Raw genomic sequence first — 24,821 nt, 5'->3', positions numbered from 1 at the left:
TTCAGAGCACCTGCTTTTGATAACTGCTTACTTTGAAATGCTTCTTGTCCAATGTGAACTTTCTTATGTTCATTTAAAGAACTTTATGAATAAGCTGTTGATTGTCACACCTTAAAAGTTTTTTCCCTACCATGGTCAATTGTTGCATTTTTAGTTAAAAATTCGTTATTATAGTCGGAGAGATAGAAGCGGATTTTGTGCGTGATAAGTAATATGGAAAAACTATACGGGGATATGTTGAATTAGTTATGTACATGACTTTTACCAACGACCGGAAACCAGAGTTGGGGCCGAGGGTAGTTATAAGGGGTCAAAGTCGCGGATTTTATTATTTTTTTTATGACGCTCATGATCGAGATAGTGCACCAAAATTTGGGAATAAGTAAGTCATGGACGTACCTAAGTAAAATCTCTAGGGGCGGAACGCTGCGTGGCCGACAAAGGGGTAGGGGTAGGGGTGAATATAAAAAATATAAAGGGTTTTTTGCGACGTTCGTGATTGAGATAGTGGACCAAAATTTGGGAATAAGTAGATCATGACGTAACTAAGTAAAATCTCCAGGGGTGGCACGCTGCTTGGCCGACAAAGGGGTGGGGCAGGGGTGAATTCAAAAAATATAAGGGGTTTTTTCCGACGTTCGTGACTGAGAGAGTGCACCAAAATTTGGGATTAAGTAGACCATGACATAACTAAGTAAAATCCTTAGAGCCGGAAACCAGAGTTGGGCATGAGGGTAGTTATAAGGGGTCAAAATCGCCGTTTTTATTATTTTTTTTGTGACGCTCATGATCGAGATAGTGCACCAAAATTTGGGAATAAGTAGGTAATGAGGTAACTAAGTACAATCTCCAGGGGTGGAACGCTGCGTGGCCGATAAAGGGTTGGGGGTAGGTGTGAATATAAAAAATATAAGGGGTTTTCTGCGACGTGCTAGATTGAGATAGTGCACCAAAATTTGGGAATAAGTAGACCATGGCTTAGCTAAGTAAAATCCTCAGAGCCAGAAACCAGAGTTGGGGATGAGGGTAGTTTTAAGGGGTCAAAGTCGCAGTGTGTATTATTTTTTTGTGACACGGCACAACATTTGTCCCCACGCGGCGTTCCGCCCCTGGAGATTTTACTTAGTAAGGTCATGATCTACTTATTCCCAAATTTTGGTGCACTATCTCGATCACGGACGGCAAAAAAACCCCCATATATTTTTATACTCACCCCTGCCTACCACCCCTTTGTACTCCAAGCAGCGTTCCGCCCCTGAAGATTTTACTTAGGTACGTCATAACATACTTACTCCCAAATTTCCGAATTTTACCCCTTATAACTACCCTTGTCCGCCCCTCTGGTTTCCGCCTCTGGGAATATTACTTAGTTATGTCATGGTTTACTTATTCCCAAATTTTGGTGCACTATCTCAATCACAAACGTCGCAAAAAACCCCTTACATTTTTTATATTCACCCCTGCCCCACCCCTTTGTCGGCCACGCAGCGTTCCACTCCTGGAGATTTTACTTAGTTACATCATGACCTACCTATTCCCAAATTTTGGCGCGCTATCTAGATCATGAGCGTCACAAAATAAAATAAAAAACGGAACTTTGACCCCTTATAACTACCTTCCTTCCCCACTCTGGTTTCCGGCTTTGGGGATTTTAATTATTTATGTCATGGTCTACTTATATCCAAATTTTGGTGGACTATCTCAATCACGAACGTCGCAAAAAACCCCTTATATTTTTTATATTCAACCCTACCCCCACCACTTTGTCGGCCACGCAGCGTTGAGCCCCTAGAGATTTTACTTAGGTACGTCATGACCTACTTATTCCCAAATTTTGGTTAACTATCTCGATCATGAGCGTCATAAAAAAGATAATAAAAACAGCGACTTTGACCCCTTATAACTACCCTCGGCCCCAACTCTGGTTTCCGACCGTTGGTGAAAGTCATGTACACAACTAATTCAACATATCCCCGTATAGTTTTTCCATATTACTTATCACGCACAAAATCCGCTCCCAGCTCTTAGACTATTAGTGGAGTCACTGAAGGTGTATATGAGCTATTACCTCCGATTTCGTTCAACCTCCATCGATTTGCATGAAAATTGGTGAGTGGTTAGAGGATATATCAAGGAACAAAGGTGACATGGTGACAAGCTGCGCTTTTACCCTGGGGGTAGATGCCACCCCTTCTCGGGGGTGAAAATTATTTTATTAAAAATAACCCCATAATTAGATAGGGGTACAAATTCTAAGCAAAATTTGTTATATAAAGTTATTAAAATAAATTAAAACTATTTGAGTTATTAAAGATCAAAAATTTTAATTTTTTGTGAGAAAAATGCATGTTTTTCACCGATTTTCATAAATAACTCAAAAACTACATGTTTTACAAAAAAGTTATGATTACCAAAATTGAAGCTAATGAAAAGTGAAATAAACTCCTTACTAAAAAAACCTCTGAGTATTAACTAAAAGTGAGTTTTATAGGTAATTGAATGTATGTTTTTTTTTTGGACGAGTACCCAAATCTAAGTGTTCAAGCTTATTACGGGAAAATGATGCATTTATAACAAACTTATAAAATATTTGAGAAAGTACTTAGAAATGTGTATCAAATGAGATCCCGAACAAGTTGATAGCATTAAAATTTACGCTCCAAAAAGGTTTCAAACTTTATCTTTTAAATTTTTTCCAAAAAATGGTATCGATTTTTTTAAATACCTCCGTTAACTTTTACGATATCAGGTTTACCTAAAAACAATTTGAAAGATAATTCTAAAGGCTATTAAAAAGCGTTGAATTTAATCTTTTATACCATTCACTTTTTTACAAATCAAAGGTTAAATGGTCACGGTTACATGGTTCTCGCAGCAAAATTTAAGCTTTAAACGTTACTATCTCGGTTACTTTTCACCCTACAGAAATAGTAAAAAAAGCAAAATATTTGATATAGAAAAAACCAAATTTGGTTATATATCATTTTTACGTATATTTTTGGAGTTTATTATCAAAAGAAAATGAAAAAGACGATAATTTTAAAACTTCCGATTTTTTTAAATTACTATTTTTTTTTTAAATATGCATTTTAAACTGGTAAAATTGTTGAAATCATTACTTATGCTAATAGAAAGAAATTCCTGCAAGGATTACTATAGATTTTAATTTTTGTGGAAGTGGCGTATGTTTTATTTTTCACTTTTTCCTAAAAAATTCGAAAGGGTTTTTATTTTCATCATAACTTGCTTAACATTTTGATGTTATTAACTTCTTCTGGAGCTCATTTGATAGGTATTCCGAAGTACTTTGACAAGTGTTTAGCAGGTATATTTTATAGAATGCATCGTTTTACCGTTATTTAAGCTTGAATACTTAGATTTGAGTACTCGTCGAAAAAAATATACATTCAATTACCCATAACTCATTTTGAATTAGCATTAGTTTAGTTCTTTAAGTGAAGAGAGTATTCAGTTTTTTATTGTCTTTACTTTTGGTAATAATAACTTTTTTGAAAATGCGCATAGTTTTTGAGTTATACGTAAAAAACAGCTTTAAAAATAAAATCTTTGATCTTTAATAACTCAAAAAGTATTGATTTATGTTAGTAACTTTATATAACCAATTTTGCTTAGAATTTATCCCTCTATCGATTTAGGGTATTATTTTTAATAAAATAATTTTCACCCCGAAAAGCGGTGGATTCCACCACTAAGGTAATAGCGCAAGTTGAAATCATGTCACCTTTGTTCCGTGAGGTAACCTTTAACTACTCAGCAATTTTCATGAAAATCGATGGAGGTTCAACAAAATCGGCGGTGAAAATCTTCAGTGACTGCACTATATGTGAAAACTGAATAATATAAATTCCGCACTTAAAAAGGTTTTTCTACAGTATGCACAGTTATATATTTTTCAAATTAGTTGCTGTAGTAAACAGCCAAGTCTCCAGTATGAACTTTCGTATGTTGATTTAAATGAATTTTCTGAGCAAACGACTTAAACAAATTTGGCACTCATAAGGTTTTTCTCCAGTATGCACTCTCAAATGCCTTTTCAAATCACTTTCTCTAGCAAACTTCTTTAAACAAATTTCACACTTGTGAGGTTTTTCTCCAGTATGAACTTTTATATGTTGATTTAAATTAGTTTTCTGAGTAAACGACTTCAAACAAATTTGGCACTTATAAGGTTTTTCTCCGGTGTGCGATCTCATATTATGCCGTTTCAAAGAACTTGATTGGTTAAACTGCTTAAAACAAATTTCACACTTGTGAGGTTTTTCTCCAGTATGAACTTTTATATGTTGATTTAAATTAGTTTTCTGAGTAAATGACTTCAAACAAATTTGGCACTTATAAGGTTTTTCTCCGGTGTGCGATCTCATATTATGCCGTTTCAAAGAACTTGATTGGTTAAACTGCTTAAAACAAATTTCACACTTGTGAGGTTTTTCTCCAGTATGAACTTTTATATGTCGATTTAAATGAGTTTTCTGAGTAAACTGTTTAAAACAAATTTGGCACTTATTAGGTTTTTCTCCGGTGTGCGTTCTCATATGCTGTTTCAAAGAACTGGCACGAGAAAATTGCACAAAACAAATTTCACAATTGTGAGGTTTTTCTCCAGTATGAACTTTTATATGTTGATTTAAATTAATTTTCTGAGTAAACGATTTAAAACAAATTTGGCACTTATAAGGTTTTTCTCCAGTGTGCAATCTCATATGTTGTTTCAGATTACTTGATTGGTTAAACAGCTTAAAACAAATTTCACACTTGTGAGGTTTATCTCTACTGTGTACTCTCTTATGTATTTTCAAATGACCTGCTTCACTAAACTGCTTAAAACAAATTTCACACTTGTGAGGATTTTCTCCAGTATGAACTCTTACATGTGCATTTAAATGATCTTTACGAGTATACTGTTTATGACAAATTTCGCACTTGTAAGGTTTTTCTCCAGTGTGATTTGAATGTACATGTATTGTCATATTTTCCAATGTGTGCGTCTGGTGTGGACAGTCTAAAATAAAAACCAAAATATAAATTTTCAAATTTACGCAATTATCTCTCATTAAACATTGCATATAGTTGGAAAAATGAAAGAATACCCATGAACGATCACATCAATCACTTATTTTGTATTTGCTATCTTTATCTATAACAAATGTTTGTTATTTATAGAAAAAAATGACAGCAAATACAAAATAAGTGATTGATGTGATCGTTCATGGGTATTATTTCATTTTTCCGACTGTAGTCCATATTAATTTCAAGAATTCCCAAGATTCTCTTACATCTACATAATAGATATCTTTATGAGGTTACTAAATTCACCAAGGTTTACATCATGTAAAAAAAAACTATTCTACGGTGGGTGGTTCGATAACTACTTAGCCTCTCAGCTCGATAGCGCCACTGTCGCAAGAGAAATTAACCATCATGTAATACATTCTTGTAGACGGCCTATGTCAAAATATCAGCCAAATCGGACTCATAGTTTTGTTTTGACCGTGTGTGTAAGCGGGCGTGTTTGGGGATTTTAGCACAATGAAAAAAGAGCAATATCAGTCGAGGATTCAACTCTTGTTTTTAGAAGGAAAATCACGCAGCGAAATCAAAAAGTGCTTGAATGCTGTAAACGGTGACTCTTCTCCTTCGATGGAAACCATCAAAAAATAGTTTAACGAGTTTCAACGTGGTAGCACGTCGGTTTTTGAAAAGTCACTCCCAGGTGCATCTAAAACGGCTACCACTGAGGATAACGTGAAAGAAATCCACGATCTCGTATTAATAGACCGGCGACTGAAGGTGCGTGAGATAGCTGAGACAGTAGGAATCTCAAAAGATCTCGTTGGACATATTGGGCTCGCTATGATCATATCTCGCTACATGAAATTTTGGGCATAAAAAACTTTGAACAATAAACACAACCATGAGACCACTTCAGAGCAGTGTCTGATGCTGTTTAAGCGGAATCCAAATGTGTTTCTACGTTATTCCATAACCATCAACGAAACTTTGTTCCACTGGTATACACCAGAGTCCAAGAAACAGTCGATACAGTGGACGTCACCCAGCGAACGTGCTCCGAAGAGGGCAGAGGTGTAACCAGGATGATCCTAAGGGGGGGGGGTTACAACTACTTGATGGTCTCTGGGGGGAATGGAATAGTAATGATGTTAAACGTATAGAGCTCAAAGAACATCCAAAAGGGGGGTTATAACCCCCAAAACCTGCCCCTAGTTACGCCTATGGAGGAGGGCGAAGACTCAGGACCGTAACTACGATGTTGGGGGCCCTGGGGCAAATGTTATCTGGGGCCCCCCTACCGAAAGGTCTGGGGAATTTATCCCCAGCGCAATGGGGGGTCCGGAAAAATGTTTGTTAACCCCGTGAAAGCTCATTTTCCCTCCTATATGAACACCACGCTCTCTTTCTTTTTTTTTTCAGCATGTCCTGCAATAACTATAAAATTAGCAGCGCTAATGATTACAGCTTCATCTCTATCCGACATTACGGACGGATTATCAACGAACGCGTTCGTTCGCTACAATGTAAATGGTCTTACTTTGTACCGAACGAATAACCAAGCGAACACCTACGAATTCGTTCCTTCGATCGTGTTCACATTGATTTAAAAGCACCTTAAGGTACCTTAAGCTAATGCAGTGTGAGCCAAGCACACTCAGTCCAGCTGATCAGTGTACTGGTGGGACTGATCCTAATGTACTCATTTTATCTTATAGTCGAGGAAATGAAGCTGGAAAAATTTCAACACCTCGCAATTTTTTCGTCCAGCACCGATTTGTACAAAAATTTGGGATTAGGCTCATTTCACCCTTTAGTTCATTTTCTATATTGAGCCGTTGTACGCTTTTGGTTTTTTAAGGGTGAAAACCACCCCTAATTGTAAAAAATATAAAATAACATTTTAAACTTTAATATTGTCAACATTTGCTTCTTTACATTTTGCTTTAGTTACATAATGATTGTTTTGTGCTTTAAGATATAATATAACAATATTTCAACCCTTAAAACCACCCTTTTGGAGCTATATATGAAAAGTTTACTTATCCTAAAAGAATAATTTCGGCTTGCATCAATTTACATAAAAATTTGGGGTTAGGATCATCTTACCCTGTACTTCATATTCTATATCATGCTCAAGGGCGTTGATTATTTTTAGGGGTGATAACTACCCTTGTTGTCAAAAATTATATAAAAGCATTGTAAACTTTAATGTAGGTAAAATTTGGTTTTGACTGGTTAAATAATGATTGTTTTATGCTTTAGGATATAATATAATATTTTAACCCTTAAAAACCACCCTTAATAACATTGCAATTTTTATAAGTAGACAATTTAATAGATCTATACAGAAAAAAAGGTAGAATTAAAGAATTACAAAAACATTTATTTATAGAAAAATACGAATTTACAAATATATAAAAATACACATACAAATAGTTTTTTAGTCATCCAGTATACGAACCGGCTCTGTGGTATTATATAGGTACATTGAAAATGCTCTATAAGGGGACTATTCGAATTTTTCGAAAAAAAAATAGTTTTTTAAACATAGCTCCTTCATTTTTGGCGATAAAAAGTTTTTTCAATAACAGTTTTGCAGGATTTTTGAAGGGTAATAAAACTGTATAAATTAAATTCCGTAAGATCCCTTAATTTTTAATTGAGGTGGGTTTAAAGGGCTCGAATAAGGGGATGTTTGCTCGTAAATAGATGTTTTAAACAGCTCTATCTCGCTAACTGTTCACTGTAATGAAAATCTATGCATAAGGAAATTTTAGCTATTAAAAAAGCTACAATTTAGTAATCCATCATTTTTTTCGTATCTCCAGTATTTTCGGAGATATTTTGAAGAAAGTGATAAAAAATGCAAAATTGCAAAAAATAAATTTTTCTTTAAACTCCATTTTTTCTAAAATTAGGCCTTTTAAATAGGTCAAACTTCTTGGGTGTATTGATAATATAAATATAAAAGGAATTAAAGAAAGGCGAAGACTAATTTTTAGTTACAAGGGTAGGTAGGGGGTTGTTTCACTGTTTTTTTCGTAGAGAAAAATAGGTACCGACTTTTTTTTATCATAAATTGCTCAATTTTTATGCTAGAAACTTTTTATTATTTTTTTTTAAGATCTTATTGTATGCTTAAAAAACATCATGTAAGTTTTCCCGGAAAAATGCAAAGTTTTCCCGTTATTTGGCTTTGATTATTTCAAATTATGCATTTGACTAAAAAAGCTAACCTTTAACATGCCGTATCTCGGTTTGTATTGGTCGTAAAAATATTATAGAAAAACAGTTTCGTTTGTGTTACTAAAACATACAATTTTGATATCTACAGTTTTTTTGATTAAATGCATATTTTTCGAGTTATTCTCAAAAAACCCTCTAAAAAAGTCGATTTTTCCGTCGAAAAACTGTTACTTTCAACCACGAATAACTCGAAAAATATTAGTTTTACGAAGAAAATGTAAAAAACATTTTTTTCTTAAAATTAGTTTTTACATCAATTTACATAGTTAAAATGTAATAAAAAATTCCCACCCCCGAGATGGGGTGGCAACTACCCCCAATGTTTTAGCGTACAGCAGCATGATATAGAAAATGATTCTTGGACTATTCCCTACCTTCTGTGAAAATTTCAAGTAAATCCATGCTGGACGAACAAATTGCGGGATATACATTTGTTTTCAATATGTGGTTCCTTTCACGTACCAAGATGTGGTCTGAGGTAAATTGATTAAGACAAAGTAGCTGGGAGCTGGGGTCCCTATTCCGGTTGCATTTTAGTTTTTATTTTGCCAAAATAACTAATTTCCTCAGTCACAATTTATATGTTTACGAAAAGTCTCGGGGGCCCCAGCTTAGCCAGGGCCCCCTCTTCCAATGGCATTTTAGGTTTTATTACGCCGAAATAACTAATTTCTTAAGTAATAATTTAAATTTTTATGTTAAGGTCTCGGCGGCCCCAGCTTAGCTCAGGCCTCAGGGGCCCTGTTCTGTTCCAATTGCATTTTAGTCTAAAAGACTAATTTCCCCAGTGAAAAATTAAAACTATAATGCGGTCTTTTTAAAATTGTGTCATTGGAAAATATTTCGTTGGGATCGGCTTTTAAAATACATATTCTTATTTTCCTCGTTAAAATCTATGGGCACTGCCCCGGTTGCCCCAATGGTAGTTACGGCCCTGCGAAGACTGTCCGATCGGCCTTAAAGGCGATGACCACCATTTTCTGGGTTTCACAAGATTTGATCTATATCCACTTCCTGGAAAAGGGCAAAACTATCACAAGGCTTTACTATGCCGCATTATTAGCCTGCTTCAACGCCGAATTTCAGCAAAAACAGCCCCAATTGGGGAAGAAAAAAATACTGTTCCTCCAAGACAACGCTCCGGTTTACACCTCCGCCATCGACATGGCCAAATTGGTCGAATTTGGCTCCAAACTATTTCGTTGGCTAGAAGTAGTGACAAGTATATAAGACGTCATTATTATATTGGTGAGATGGTAAATGGTAACTGATGTCTGTCATAATATTGGAGGTTAAATATAATGTCAAATTAGTGTTTTTAAATTATATTTTATTTATTTATTCAAGTTTATATTTTAACTATGTACAGTTTATTTTTTAACCAACTCCACTTTCCCTTCCGTATCCTTGATTGGTTGATTAGGTTCGTAATAGTCTTGCTGTATGTATGGTAGGTTTAGTTAGGCGTTAATTTTAATAAATGTTGCTGGCTAATGGGCACAGATCCCAAAGGTTCATAAGGTCATCATAAAAGAAGAAGTGAAAAAAATAAACAATCAAAAATTTTACATAACCTTCTATAGGACAACATAACTTTGACACTTATACAGTAAAACCTGTCAGTAACGGCCACTAAAAATGAAAGAACTATTGGCCGGTATAGAAAGGTGGCCTGTATTGCCAGTTTGTGTCATCATCATCAGTAGCTCGACAACCCTTTTTGGGTCCTGGCTTGTTCTAGGATTTTCCGCCATTCTGTTCTGTTCCTTGCTTTGTTCTTCCAGTGGGTAATCTCAAATGTTTTCAGATCTTGCTCCATGTATCTAAGTTTGGGTCTTCCCTTTGACCTTCTCCCTACTGGTGTTTGCCTCTTTATATGTTTTGGTGTTTCGGTCTCCAACATTCGTTCAACATGGCCCATCCAACGCAGACGTCCGATCTTTATGGATGTTAAGACGTCGAGTTCGTTGTATGCTGCGTATAGTTCAAAATTAGGTATATCTTCTGCGCCATACGTCATTTTCTTTCACCCCCTTATATATGTGTCTAAGGATTTTTCGTTCAAACGTACCTAATAAGTTCTCATCGCTTTTCGACAGTGTCCATGTCTCGGATCCATATATAAGAACCGTTTTTATCAGGGTTTTGTATATTTTGCATTTTTTTTTCTCGTGATGTTGTTAGATCTTAGATGTTTAATTAGTCCATTATATGTTTTATTAGCAATATGTATTCTTCTCTTAACTTCTTCGCTGACATTGTTATCTGCGGTAACTAGTGAACCTAGATATGTAAAATGTTTTAAGCTTTCGATGTTATAGTCTCCTATTGTCAGATTCTGCAGGTTTCTTTGGCCTGTCGATTTGCTGGCCTTCATGTATTTGGTTTTTATTTCATTGATATTTAGGCCACTGTTTTGTGCCGCTCTTTCTATCGCATTAAATGCTTCTATCATTTCTCTTTTGCTTCTAGCTATGATATCAACATCATCTGCAAATGCCAATATTTGTACACTTTTTGTTATTATTGTTCCTCTGGTGTTGACTTTTGACTCTCTAATTATTTTCTCTAATGTGATGTTGAATAGAAGACACGAGAGGGCATCTCCCTCTCGTAGGCCCTGTTCTAACATGGATTGTATCTGTTAGTGCGTTTAGAATGCGAACCCTGCTTTGTACTTTAAGTGTTTCTTTTACTATATAAATTAGTTGAGTTGGAATATTAAACTCTTTCAGGGCGTTGATCAGAAATTCTGGATGGATACTATCATAGGCACTCTCAAAGTCAATGAAGTGATGATGTGTTTCTATATTAAATTCACTAGTCTTTTCCAAGTTTTGTCTCAAAACGAAGATCTGATCTATTGTAGACTTCTGCCTGCAGAAACCACATTGATATCCCTTAACTATTTGTTCCGCGTATGGTTTCAATCGCTCATACACAATATTTGACAGTATTTTATATGCCACAGTCAGTAACGTTATTGCCTGGTAGTTTTTACATTGAAGCTGATATCCCTTTTTATGTAGTGAAATGATTACTCCGGTATTCCAGTCTTGTGGCAGTTGTTTATTATTCCATATGTTCACTATAAGTTCGTGTATCGCATTCAATAGAGAGTCTCCGCCTTCTTTTATTAATTCTGCGCTAATGTTGTCCAATCCAGGTGACTTGTTGTTTTTCAGTCTGGTAACTGCTTCTTGCATTTCAGCTACTGTAGGGGGCTTGTTTCTCTGGTATCCGTTTGATCCAGTATAATTCCATCGTATAGTGGATCTCCGTTTTGTTCAAACTTTTATTTGAAGAATTCAGTCCATCTTTGTAGAATTTCACTCTGTTGAGTTACTATATCTCCTTCTATGTCTCTGCACATCATTGTTCTTGGTTTAAATTCTTTTCTGCTTTTGTTAAGTTTTTGGTAGAATGTTCTAGTTTCTGTTGGTTTATTTAATTCTTCAATTTCTTGGACTTCTTTTTCTATGTGTTCTCTTTTCTTTCTACGGTGTATTTTCTTCTCTTCCCTCCTTAGCATTCTATATTCCTCCTCTGCCTGTCTTGTTCTATGTCGTTGTTGTAGTCGTTGATATGCATTATTTTTTTCTCTCTGTTATGTTACGACACTCTTCATAGAACCACTTCAATTCAGTTGATTTGACCTTTTTTTGTAGACCCAAGGTCTCTTTGGCAGCGTTCTTTACCAGTTTGTGTAGTCTACATATAATTGGTTTGGGGAATTTTTAAACTGACCGTTAGTACAGGTGGCCGATTTTGGCAGGTGGCCGGTAACACAGGTTTTACTGTATTATAGATAGTTATCTTTGTTTCACACTCTTACGAGACAAAGAGAAACAGTGTAGCCGGTAGCTGCTGTCTTAAATACATATTATATAGGGTGTCCCAAAAGTAGTGGAACGGTCGAATATTTCGCGAACTAAACATGGGATCGAAAAACTGAGAAATACGCGTTCAATCATTTTCAAAAATCTATCCAATGACATCAAACACCAACCCCCACTACACCCCCTGGAGGTGGGGTGGGGGTAACTTTAAAATCTCAAATGGAAACCCCTAGTTTTTCTTGCAGATTTGAATTCGTTACCTAAAAGTAAGTAACTTTTATTCAAGACATTTTTTCGAACTGTGGATAGATGGCGCTATAATTGGGGAAAACGATTTATCCTGATACCATAGGTAAATTATATAAACGGTCTAATATCTCGAGAAATACACTTCCAAATGAGAAACCAAAAAACAGGTTTTTAATATTTTTCGAAAACCTATCGATAAACACCAAAAATGACCCTCCAACCTACCCCCTGGAGACGGGGTGGGGGTAAAGTTAAAATCTTAAATAGCAACCCTCACTTTTTATTGCAGATTCGAATTCGTCATGAAAAATTAAGCAACATTTATTCGAAACATTTTTTTAAAATTGATGATAGATGGCGCTAATAAATCGTATTTTTCCAATTAAAGCGCCATCTATCAACAATTCTAAAAAATGTTTCGAATAAATGTTGCTTAATTTTTCATGACGAATCCGAATCTGTAATAAAAAGTGGGGGTTGCTATTTAAGATTTTAAAGTTACCCCCACCCCAAATCCAGGGGGTGGGTTGGAGGGTCATGTTTAGTGTTATTCAATAGATTTTCGAAAAGTATTAAAAACCTTTTTTTTGGTTTCTCATTTGGAAGTGTATTTCTCGAGATATTAGACCGTTTCTATAATTTACCTATGGTATCAGGATAAATCGTTTTTCTCAATTATAGCGCCTTCTATCCACAGTTCGAAAAAATGTCTTGAATAAAAGTTTCTTACTTTTACGTACCGAATCCAAATCTGCAAGAAAAACTAGGGGCTTCCATTTGAGATTTTAAAGTTACCCTCCACCCCACTTCCAGGGGGTGTAGTGGGGGTTGGTGTTTAATGTCATTGGATAGATTTTTGAAAATGATTGAACATGTATTTCTCAGTTTTTCGATCCGATGTTTAGTTCGCGAAATATTCGACCGTTCCACTACTTTTGGGACACTCTGTATATTTTTTAATGTTGTTCTGAAGCTATTTTCTTGTGGCATTTTTACAATTTTAACTATTTATAATGGGAAATAAGCCACAATATTATTAAAAAATGATTTTTATTAACGTTTCGACGCCCAAATCGGGTGCCGTTGTCAAAATACAAAATACTATTAACATAAACAAAAATGTTGTTGCTTAGTAAAAAAATTCTTCTAATAATTTATTTAATTTGACTCATTTATATCGGCAATTCAGATATATATGATACATTTTAAAGTAGAAGACTTTAAAATGATATTGCCAATATTTATAAGTTGCGTTCCTGGAACGACTTTACTGAAAGATAGTTCATTCGATTACATGAAATCAACCCCAACTCAAGAATATCCGTCACAAAAAAATCATAGCATGTGATCTGTCTTTAAAAAGACAACCATATGCAACGGTGACATTAAAATTCTCGCGTTAGAGATCTCATAGTAAATCACGAGGGAAAACCAGGAAAAACCTCGTAATACTATCCCGACATCGTAAGTATTTGGTCTTACATTTAATTTACTCTCAAAATTAATACTAAATTCTGACTTTACTATAATTTTGTTTAAATTATAAATAATATCAATAATACATGGATATATAAGTAATACTAAAATATAAAATATGTACTAACTCGACTATTGACTTACTAATTGTGGTATTTTCTCTCTATTGACTTCCTCTTTCAGTATGGGTATCCACATCCTACTGCATTCCACCGAGGAATTTGCGACACAATTGGTTTCGTTTAGCATAATTAGAGCCGCTTCTTTGATTTTTCTCTTTTTACTATCTGTTTCTTTCAGGACTATACTTGAATCTCTCCACTGAACTCTATGTTCATTATCCCATGCGTGTTGACATATTTGAGATCTATCAAATTCTCTATTTTTAATATAAGATTGATGTTCACTTATTCTAACGTTTAATGGTCTTGATATAAATGAGTCAAATTAAATAAATTATTAGAAGAATTTTTTTACTAAGCAACAACATTTTTGTTTATGTTAGTAGTATTTTGTATTTTGACAACGACACCCGATTTGGGCGTCGAAACGTTAATAAAAATCATTTTTTAATAATATTGTGGCTTATTTCCCATTATAAATAGTTAAAAATATATATTTTTTATTTGGCAACATCGCTTTCCTGCTTACGGCAGGAGGAGAGGGCAGATAAAAAATTAAATAAGGAAAAATTTGTTGAATTTGTTTGCTGTCAAGTTTGTACCGGTGGGTTATGTCATTAAATCTGACATGCATTCCCAATTGTTTGACTTTTAGTTTGATATTGTCATGGCTGGGTAAAGAATAATATATTTATGCATTCATTAACCCTTGTAAGATGGTTCCTAGATTCTTATGTAAACAATGGTGTGGGGATGCATCTGTATTATAAATTTTTATATATCTGAATTTTGGGAAAATTTACTTGAGATAATTAGAACTTGTTTATTATACTATGAAACAACAAAGTACTTATTTCTTCTTAAAAAAAATTAATTGTTGTTGCAAGACAAACCTGAAATTTTTCACAGAGTGAGACATACAAAGTTTTTACACACAATACAGTAATGCCGGACCTTTCGGTCTTTTTTCTCTATCAGAAATAAAACCGACCTTGTCGAACTTTTCTTTCACCAATGTCTATTAAAAACCTTCGTTTAATTCTCTATCACTCTCCTTGTCACTATTTTCTTGGTTTGCCACTTTTTGGTCAAGTCGAGAATCATGAAATTTAGATGAACAAGCCATCTCTGATCAATAAAAAATTCGAAGTGTCACTTGCACAAACAGCTTACTACACTCAACTAGCCTTGGAAAGAAAAACAAATAATTCTTACATGTGTATTGGCGAATTCAAGTTACTAACAAAGGCTTCTGAGTGTGATAAATCCTTCTTCATAAGTAGCCACACCAACTATAGTAAAATCTGACGGATTGTACTAATAAACTGACCCCAGGGCACCTGCTACCATATGTGCAAAGTATGCAATGCACACGGGCGCCATCCTTTAGGGGCGCCAAAACCCAGGGTCAAAAATTGAATAATAATTTGCAAAAACAATAAAAATTAAAATAATAAATGATGGTTTTGCTTGTTTTCGATTCAGAGGGTTGCACACCCGCTAGACAGGCTGTTTCTACCGTTTCAGGCGTCTTCAGTAGCTTTTGTTAGCGTGCACACCTCTCTTCAATTTTTTTTAAGCGTGCACTCTTCAATTTGTTTAATAAAAATTAATTTTAAAACAAAAGTTGAGAAATTAAATAGGATTAGGTATAAATACACACGAAACATATTTAAATTAAGTGACAGCGATCTTTTAAAACGTTGTTTTGTTCTTGAAGAATGACTGACAGATCAGGATAATAGGGATAGGTATAGACTCGTAATGATTTGTTTAATGAAATTAAAAAGTCATTTTCATTACCTGATGATACTGACCCCTTAAGTATTTTACAATATACAGGGTGTCCCAGACTAATTTAGCCACGCTATATCTCTTAAACGAATAGAGATTTTCGAATGGGACAAAAAGTAGTCTATTCTACTTGTAATACACTTTAATATGGCGTAGAAAAAAATCATCCCCTAAATATTCATCCCTTAGTTACAACCCCTAACTTTAATTTTTTTAATAGCACCCTGTATATTTTTTTATAGTTTTGGATGGGGTCTTATATCGTCTATTCAACACATTTTCTGAAAATAAAATCGGTTCGTAAATAACCAAGAAAATATCAGCTTAGTTTTGTTAATTTTGTGTCCCAGACTAAATTATCCAGGCTATATTTCATAAACGAATAGCGATTTTCGAATGGGATAAAAACTGATCTATTACATTTGTAATACACTTTAATATGGCGTAGAAAAAAAATTATCCTCTAAATATTCATCAATTAGTTACAACCCCTAACTTTATTTTTTTAAATAGCACCCTGTAAGTTAGGGATGAATATTTAGGGGATGACTTTTTTCTACGCCATATCAAAGTGTATTACATGGAATAGATCAGTTTTTGTCCCATTCGAAAATCTCTATTCGTTTAAGAAATATAGCCAGGATAAATTAGTCTGGGACACATAATTAACAAAACTAAGCTGATATTTTCTTCGTTATTTACGAACCGATTTTATTTTCAAAAAATGTGTTGAATAGACGATAGAACACCACATCCAAAACTATAAAAAAATATACAGGGCGCTATTAAAAAAATTAAAGTTAGGGGTTGTAACTAAGGGATGAATATTTAAGGGATGTTTTTTTCTACGCCATATTAAAGTGTATTACAAGTAGAATATATTACTTTTTGTCCCATTCGAAAATTTCTATCCGTTTAAGAGATATAGCGTGGCTAAATTAGTCTGGGACACCCTGTATGTTTGAAAACAATTTAATCTTCAATCTTCCAAACGTAAGCATTTCACTAAGAATAGGGAACTTGCATAAAATTTTAAATTCGAAAAAAATGGTATAAATCACAACAGAACATAATTTAGAACCTGTATCAAAAATAAAAAAGTTTTGTGTCTTTCGTTTGGCCCCTAAAGACGACTAACAATTCAACTTATACCAGCCACCTCAAAACGCGTCGTGACGTCACAGGGTTGTATGTTTACATTCTACACACCAATTGTATATTTAATTTTAAATTAGACATTATAAACGTTAGTAGAAAATACAGTTATGTGACGTTACAAATGTTTTTGATCGTTTGAACTATTCATAGAAAATTTGTACTTTTACAAAATGGTTTTATTTTCAATAGTAAACCTTCTTTCCTTTCTTTCAAAAACTGAATCAAACTGCAATCTCAACAAACTGGTATATATTATTACAACGACATACGATAAATGTCATTAGAATATAAATATTTTTCCTTTATTCCCCGACGACGATCTGGCTAAATACCCAAGTAGGTGGAGGCCAATAAACTAAAGAAGAAGAAGAAGAAGAAGAATATACGTAAATATAACTATTCGCAAAATTAAATTCCAACAGAGGGCGCTCAAAATTTCAAAGACGGACGACAACTCTAGGAAAACAATTCATTTTGTCATTTGAATTCACAGTTCTAAAACGTTAAATTAACATCATTTACAGGAGTGTTTTGCCAAAGTAACCACTAAGTTTTGCAACTAAGACATCTTATAAGTTAAAGACGACTCAAAATTATGTTTAATCTGTATGCATTCATTAAAATTTGATGCTAACTACTGATTTGTTTTTACCGTTTTTTCATAAAAAAATCTGGCCCTCGATAATCACACAGCGTTCTAAAAATTAGTAATCTATCTTAGGATTTCTACTTTTACTATACATTTTTTTTTTTATTTATTTAAACAATATAAATACACCTAATCTACAAGATTAATCAGTATTTTTTCTTTAACCTAATTTCCCTAAAAAATGTTTGTAAACTAGATGTCACCTGGTCCATCCTAGCTTTTTTTTACATGAAATGTCCACTTCTTTGTTGTGGCTACACAGCACAGCACTGACTCTGCTTTTCACTAATTGCTCACGTATTTGTTGTGGCTACAATACAATGCACAACACTAACTAAGCCCGGCACAACTTCACACATTACACGAGCTCGAACGGTTTAGTCCTCTTGAGCCTTCGCACCTGGGGTTCGTTGACAAGAAGCTGAAGTGCTTCATGGTTGGGATGCTTATGGAGCCTGTCTTCATGTCTCCTGGCGACTTTCTTGATTTCATTTGGAATAGATTCGATTTTAAGATCTCTACGCAAATCGTCCCCTTCCAGTGCTTTTTCTATTTCAGTTACTATTCGATGGATCTGGTCAATTGTGGAGTGTTTATCTTAGGATTTCTAATTTTGTTTTTAATTTAATTAATATGTGCACTATTATACACCAACAGATAACAATTTTTAATTAAATAAAAACTGGAAAGTTGGAAACTAAGTAGGTGAATTTATTTTATAATAATTGCGTGTATTTGTTTTTAATTTAATTAATATGTGCACTATTATACACCAACAGATAACAATTTTTAATTAAATAAAAACTGGAAAGTTGGAAACTAAGTAGGTGAATTTATTTTATAATAATTGCGTGTTCTGGAAATTACGAGGTGGTCGGGATATTTTGCATAACAATGTACATTCTATGTACAGAATATATACTACATTTTATTTATTTATTTAATTTTGCAGTCGCTTAAACATTAAAAAATACTACGTTTAATACAAATGTTAAATTAACAAAATGTGTGATTTGGCATTGGTTAATTTAGGTCATTACGTAGAGTATAATAGGAATGAATACTGAGGAACGCTGCAAGTTTTTTTAAGTCGAAATTATTGTTAATTACAACATAAACTGACCGTAAATATGTACACAAATTAATGGCAAAGTCAATGTTTTCCTTGAGTTGATGCTTTTAAAATTTGCCACCAGGAATCGCCACTTTGCGGTTCCTCGCCAATAAACCGAACCACATAGTCAAACTCTGTGACGTCACGGGTCGTTTGAACTATTTTAAGATAAAGAAGACTTTAAATTTGTACTTCTAAGTTATTATGAGTTTTTGAAGCGTGAAATTTTGGAAATTTAAATTTTATACAAAACTGAACATTATTATGTAATAAAAAAAATGTGCAAGTTCCCTATTCTTTTGACATTACTTGTATCTTCAGCTGCTGACGAGCGATCTTTTTTAAAGTTAAAAATCATTTGGACAATGCTTTAGGAACGATTGCCTGGGCTAACAATATTAATTGAACAAGAAATTTTTGATGGTATAAATGTTAGAGATGTAATAGATGAATTTGCAACAGCAAAGTCTCAGAAAATATCACTACTACAACAGCTATTTTTTATTTTTATATTGTACCTATAGCCCAGTATATGGACGTGAAAGACGGCGATACCGTGTAATTTTCAGGGTGACCAACGAATTGCACGAAAATTTGGATGTAGGTTCTACCCTTATCCTCCACTTCAAAGTTGGACTTGTTTCGTTGGTTGCTTTTGCTTGGAGGGTGAATATTACCCCTTCTCGCTGGTGAAAAAATATAGGTTTAAACTAAGTCCAGAAATGGATAAACTGACTAATTCTAAGCAACTTTTGTTCTTTAAAGTTTTGTAATTGAATCAATACTTTTTGAGTTTTTGCGAGTGAAAATGTTTATTTTTCAACAAAAAAAAAACACGTTTTTAGACGGTTTTTCGTAAATATCTCAAAACCTAAGTATTTTATCGAAAAATATTGTTACCAAAAATGTAGCTTATAAAAAAACGAAAAAAATGGTGTATTCATTATGTTTATATATAGACCCAGTAAAAGCAAAATTGGAGCTCATGAGAAAAACATGCTTATTCGTCAAATTCCAAATTGAATACTTCAATGTGAAATAACCAAAAAAAATGGAAAAGTCATTAAAACTTATTATGATTTCTAAACTTTAGTTTTTTGCTTTATTTCAAGCACCTACCTATTGACCTACCTTCTAAAAAATAAATAAACATGAACCAAAATGTCTTAGGGGCGTCAGAATCCTTTTTTGCACACAGGGGCCAGCAGCCTTTAGGGGCCCTGGCTGACCCTACTATTTCAAACAAAAGAAATATAAAATTGTAACCTTGAGAACACACTTGAGAAATTATAATTTTTTAAATAATATAGAAAACGTTAACACTGGTGTGGGGTGCATTTGCACTAAACACTTACTTTCCAAAAAACATGGAAATGCAAAGAGTTCTAATGCATTCGCAGACACGATTGCATATGCAGACTTGCAGACACTTACAAAGGGACATTACTGTGTGCATGTGAAGGTGTGTCCGTGAATGTATTAAATGCATTTAGAAATGTATTTAATGCGAATAAAAAAATGGACAACAATCAAAAAAACCTATTAAAAAAGATAAGGGAGAAAAGAAGGTCTGATCTTCTTTTATTGACTGACTTATTATTGATCACTCCCCAGCAGAGAATTTTATTGCAGAATCAATGGGTGCGTTTGGACGACCACAGCGGCTGGCTATCAGTACAAACCAGCTTAGTGTTGTATCCAACGCTAATATGGAAAGCTTAGTAAACCTCTCAGTGGCTGACTTCCAGCAGTGTCGTCTGACAGCTATCGCTTGCTCAGCTGTCCAGCCGTTGTGGTCGTCTGAATGTACTGATTGTCTATCAACGTTTTATTGATGCAATCTCTTAGACTGTAGAAATGTTTTTTGAATAAAGAGGCTAATGAAGTCATGCAGTAACTTATTTCGATTATGACACGTTTGCAGATCCTCACTGTTGGATCCAGCATATAAAAAACGACGCTGGATCCAGCTTATCCAATTGCAATCTCTACTACCTACCCTTAACCCTCTAATCCATACAACCGCCTTGAGGCGGACTGTGATCAAAGTAATATTGGGATCAACGGGCGAAATTCGCGTTGCATACATACTTAAAACGGTTTCGTGGATGACTTGTTTTATATGATAGAGATGTCCGTAGTTTCATATCGGTCACAGAGCAGCCGAGGCGGTTAGTTATATGGGAACAATTAGTAGTATTGTGTGAAAAAAAAATTTGGCCCCAATACACATTTTTAGTAAAACAAGTACTTGTTTGTGGAACGCTAAGTGAAGCAGGAAAAATTATAGGTGAGTAGCTAAATACCTCTATTACACATTTTTTATCTGATTTGAGTTGTATCAATTTTGAAATTTTTGTTATGTTCCATTTTCCATACTCCACCTGTAGGCGGACTTGTGCATTCTGGCGTAGTAAAAATTTATTTTATGGGGTATTACTGAAGCGTTGTGAGATGTGGTATAGAACATTTTCCTTTTCAGATATGATACAAGGGGGTTTCAGACTGTCTGAAATGACTGATGCAGAAGCTGAAGCAACAGATGTTGAGGTGACTATGATTCTGATCGACTTATGTTGGCGTGCAACCATTTGCATCCAAAAATGATAGCGTAAAATCCCAAAACGATATTGGGACAGAAAAAAAGAGTTCACGATGAAATTGATTGAACACAGATCATCGAAGAATATAATCGGCATAAAGAGGTGTTAATTTTATGGATGGACTATTAGATCGGTATCACATTCATATGAAGACAAGAAAATGGAGTAATCGTATTTTTAACCACCTCATAGATGTGGCGGTGATCAATACTTACCTATAGTATGGTATAACTAGATCCAAACCCAGACATCCAAAGTGAAAGTTATCCTCCAACACCAAATTGTTCTATATGGTCCACATAATGTTCAGAAAAAGTCACACCATTTTGAGCGTCGGGTATATCACAATAGGTAAATTCGTAGTTTTTTAAGTTTTTCGTCAATATTTCTAAAACTATGCGGTTTAGCATGAACAACCCATTATACAAAAATGTTCTACATTAAATTTGAAGCAAAAAAGGTCCTATGCATAATGCTACTAAAATGAATGGTTCCAAAGTTACTAAAATGAACGTAGTATAGTATAATTGGTCCAAAAAAGGCCTAACCCAGACATTAAAAGTAAAAGTTTTCCTCCAACACCAAATTGTTCTATATGGTCCACATATTGTTCAGTAAAAAGTTACACCATTTTAAGCGTCCGGTTTGGGGGGGAGATGGCGGAGAAATCAGTAAATTAGTAGTTTTTTTATGTTTTTAAACAATGTTCTATACAAAAATGTTCTACATCAAATTTAAAACAAAAAAGGTCCTATCCATAATTGATATAAAATCAACGATTCCAGAGTAACGGAGGGTGAAAAGTGAAGGTTTTCGATACTTTTTATATTTTATGGGCAATTTATAATATTTTTACTGATTGAAAGACATTTTTTTTAACATGATTTGCTATTTCAGTGGCCGATTGTATGTTAGTGATAAGCCCTTTAAGAAACGTTAACCTCACGACCCAAAATCATCATCAATTGCCCAAAAAATATAGAAAGTATCAAAAACCTCCACATTTCACCCTCCGTAACTCTGGAATCCTTGATTTTATAACAATTATGGATAGGACCATTTTTGTTTTAAATTTTATGTAGAACGTTTTTGTATAGAACATTGTTTACGCTTAAACATAGTTTTAGATATATTGACAAAAAACTTAATACTAATTTACCGACTTCTCCTCCATCTCCCCCCCCCCCCAAACCGGACGCTCAAAATGGTGTAACTTTTTACTGAACAGTATGTGGACCATATAGAACAATTTGGTGTTGAAGGAAAACTTTCACTTTGGATGTCTGGGTTAGGCCTTTTTTTGGACCAATTATACTATACTACCTCCGTAACTCTGGAACCGTTCATTTTAGAAGGATTATGTATAGGACCTTTTTTATTTCAAATTTAATGTAGAACATTTTTATATAGAAGGTTGTTCATGCTAAACCTCATAGTTTTAGAAATATTGACAAAAAACCTAAAAAACTATGAATTTACCAACCTCTCCCCCCTCTCCCCCCCAAACATGACGCTCAAAAAGGTGTGACTTTTTTCTTAACATTATATGGACTATATAGAACAATTTGGTGTTGTAGGATAACTTTCACTTTGGATGTCTGGGTTATGTCATTTTTTGAATAAATTCTATCATACTACTACTGTATCATAGGATTCATGCAGAAAAAGAAAAAATTGAGTCGCCAGTGTTCAAAACACAAGTAGCTGAACCGCTCTGCTTGTGTGTCATGGCTCCAGTCAAACGACCCGTTGGCAAACCTTATAGTTGTTCACCTAAAACCACTGCAAGAGCACCAAAGAGAGCGTATCTTCCGATGGAGGGCATCCATTACAATCAAATAGGCCACTGGTGTGTATTTCACGATCATACTGGTAAAAACAGTGCAAATTTCCAAAATCCACATCCGAAACCCAAGCATTTTGTATAAAACGCAATTTATCTTTATGTAGTTCAACCACAAGAACATGTTTTTACGATTTTCATAATAAACAATAATTTCAGTATGTTTCTTTTTGCTTAGTTTGATAATTAAAAAAATTCAATGCAGTTACCTTAATGCATGGTTACTGCACAAGTCCGCCTCAGGGCGGATGTTTGTTTTTTCCTTTCAAAGAAAAACCTGGCAGTAATATCAATTTTTGTCTTAGAACATTTGTGTTGTAAGTGCAAAATCTAACTTTCCTGAATTTTTCAGTTCCAACAAAAATTGATGCATTAGAGGGTTAATACTTTAATAACCTTGTGGTTTACTTACCTTTTTTATTTGTTTGTCTTTCTTCCAATGACATAAGTTCATGTTCATCTTGTTCTATTTCAGTCTTTATGGGAATTTTCTTTAAATCTGCGTTTGCAACCTCAAATGTATCATCATGTGTAGCTTCTATTTTGGGTTCCTGCTTAAATTCAATTTTAATACCATCCAGAAGAGCATCATTCATATCACTATCTATTTCTATTTTACATGTCTCTTCACCAACTTCTTGTTTAACTTCCATGTTATTAAATAATTAGTTTCATATTTCCATATAAATTCTCCGAAATCCCAAAAACCGAAAAAACCAATGAACTGTCAATCCGTATTGACAGTTCATTGGAAAAAACTATGGAGACCTGTAAGAAGGAGTGGAAACGCAATGCATCGTTTGTGGGCTAACTTTTCAACCTCTAATTCAACTTTCAGCAATCGCCGCTAGAGGCGCAAGTGTTCGAATAGGTGCTACAAATACATTAGCTCTTATGGACTTATTTAATATTTAACTCATTTTATTTTTGTTTTTAGCGTAATTAGACATTAATTTATTGGTGGATTGTAGCTGAATATGTTTTATGCCAAAAATAAATTATTTTAACCTTATAACATATCGACGTGTGGTAAAAAGTGTATTCTTTTTATACCATTGTAGATCGAGATGTGACATCAAATTTAAATTTGTCATTACTTTAATATGTAGGACAGCTTATTTTGAAGCGGAAATATTTTGTCACATTATCTAACTGCCACATTTATATACCAATGGTATTTCAACTGCAAATTAATTTTTTAATATCTTTGTAACTGATATCAAAAAGTTTGTTAGTTGAAAAAATTGACTTAACTGTACGTAATTGTTTTTAAAAAGTTTAAAAAGTTATTTAAATCATTTGAAGTTTATTGATAAATTTTTTTTTAATTATTCTTTTTATCAAAATTTAAACTGCTTTTTGTTTTGAATACTATCATTTATCTATATTCTGAAAGCTTACCTATCAGATGTTTAAATTTAGTTAATAAAAATATATGTCTATAAACTACGCAGACGATAGTCTGACTTTTATAAAATTAATGTTAATTTTTGTGAAATATTTTGTCTCAAAAAATGCATTGTTTCGACAGAAAAACTTTGCAAGATCCTCCTACTATTATCACTATAATTTTCAGGTTAAAATAAAAACCAATAATAGGCACAAATTTTATTTACACCGAAGGAAATAACATACAAACGAATAGGTATATTCCATGAACGTTATAAATAACATAAAGACAAATATTTATAAAA

The 24,821-nt window shown here is 33.9% G+C and overlaps 1 protein-coding gene across 4 annotated transcripts in view; it reads right to left on the bottom strand.

Annotated features, from left to right (window-relative positions):
• LOC126886863 (zinc finger protein 501-like) overlaps positions 1–24,416 on the bottom strand; it is a 45,107-nt gene extending 20,691 nt beyond the window's left edge. For 3 of the 4 annotated variants that reach the window (XM_050653974.1, XM_050653975.1, XM_050653977.1), the window contains exon 1: positions 23,540–24,416. In XM_050653974.1, the coding sequence (XP_050509931.1) occupies positions 23,540–23,780 (241 nt within the window). In that variant the 5' untranslated portion in view covers positions 23,781–24,416. Of the gene's footprint in view, positions 1–1,936; positions 5,024–23,539 lie in introns of those variants that run through there. The other variant, XM_050653976.1, reaches the window with a different exon arrangement.
• Positions 24,417–24,821: the final 405 nt, after the last annotated feature.

Source organism: Diabrotica virgifera, chromosome 6 (genome assembly GCF_917563875.1).
Source record: "Diabrotica virgifera virgifera chromosome 6, PGI_DIABVI_V3a".
NCBI classification, from domain to species: Eukaryota; Metazoa; Arthropoda; class Insecta; order Coleoptera; family Chrysomelidae; genus Diabrotica; species Diabrotica virgifera.
This window is presented reverse-complemented; position numbering and strand designations above follow the sequence as displayed.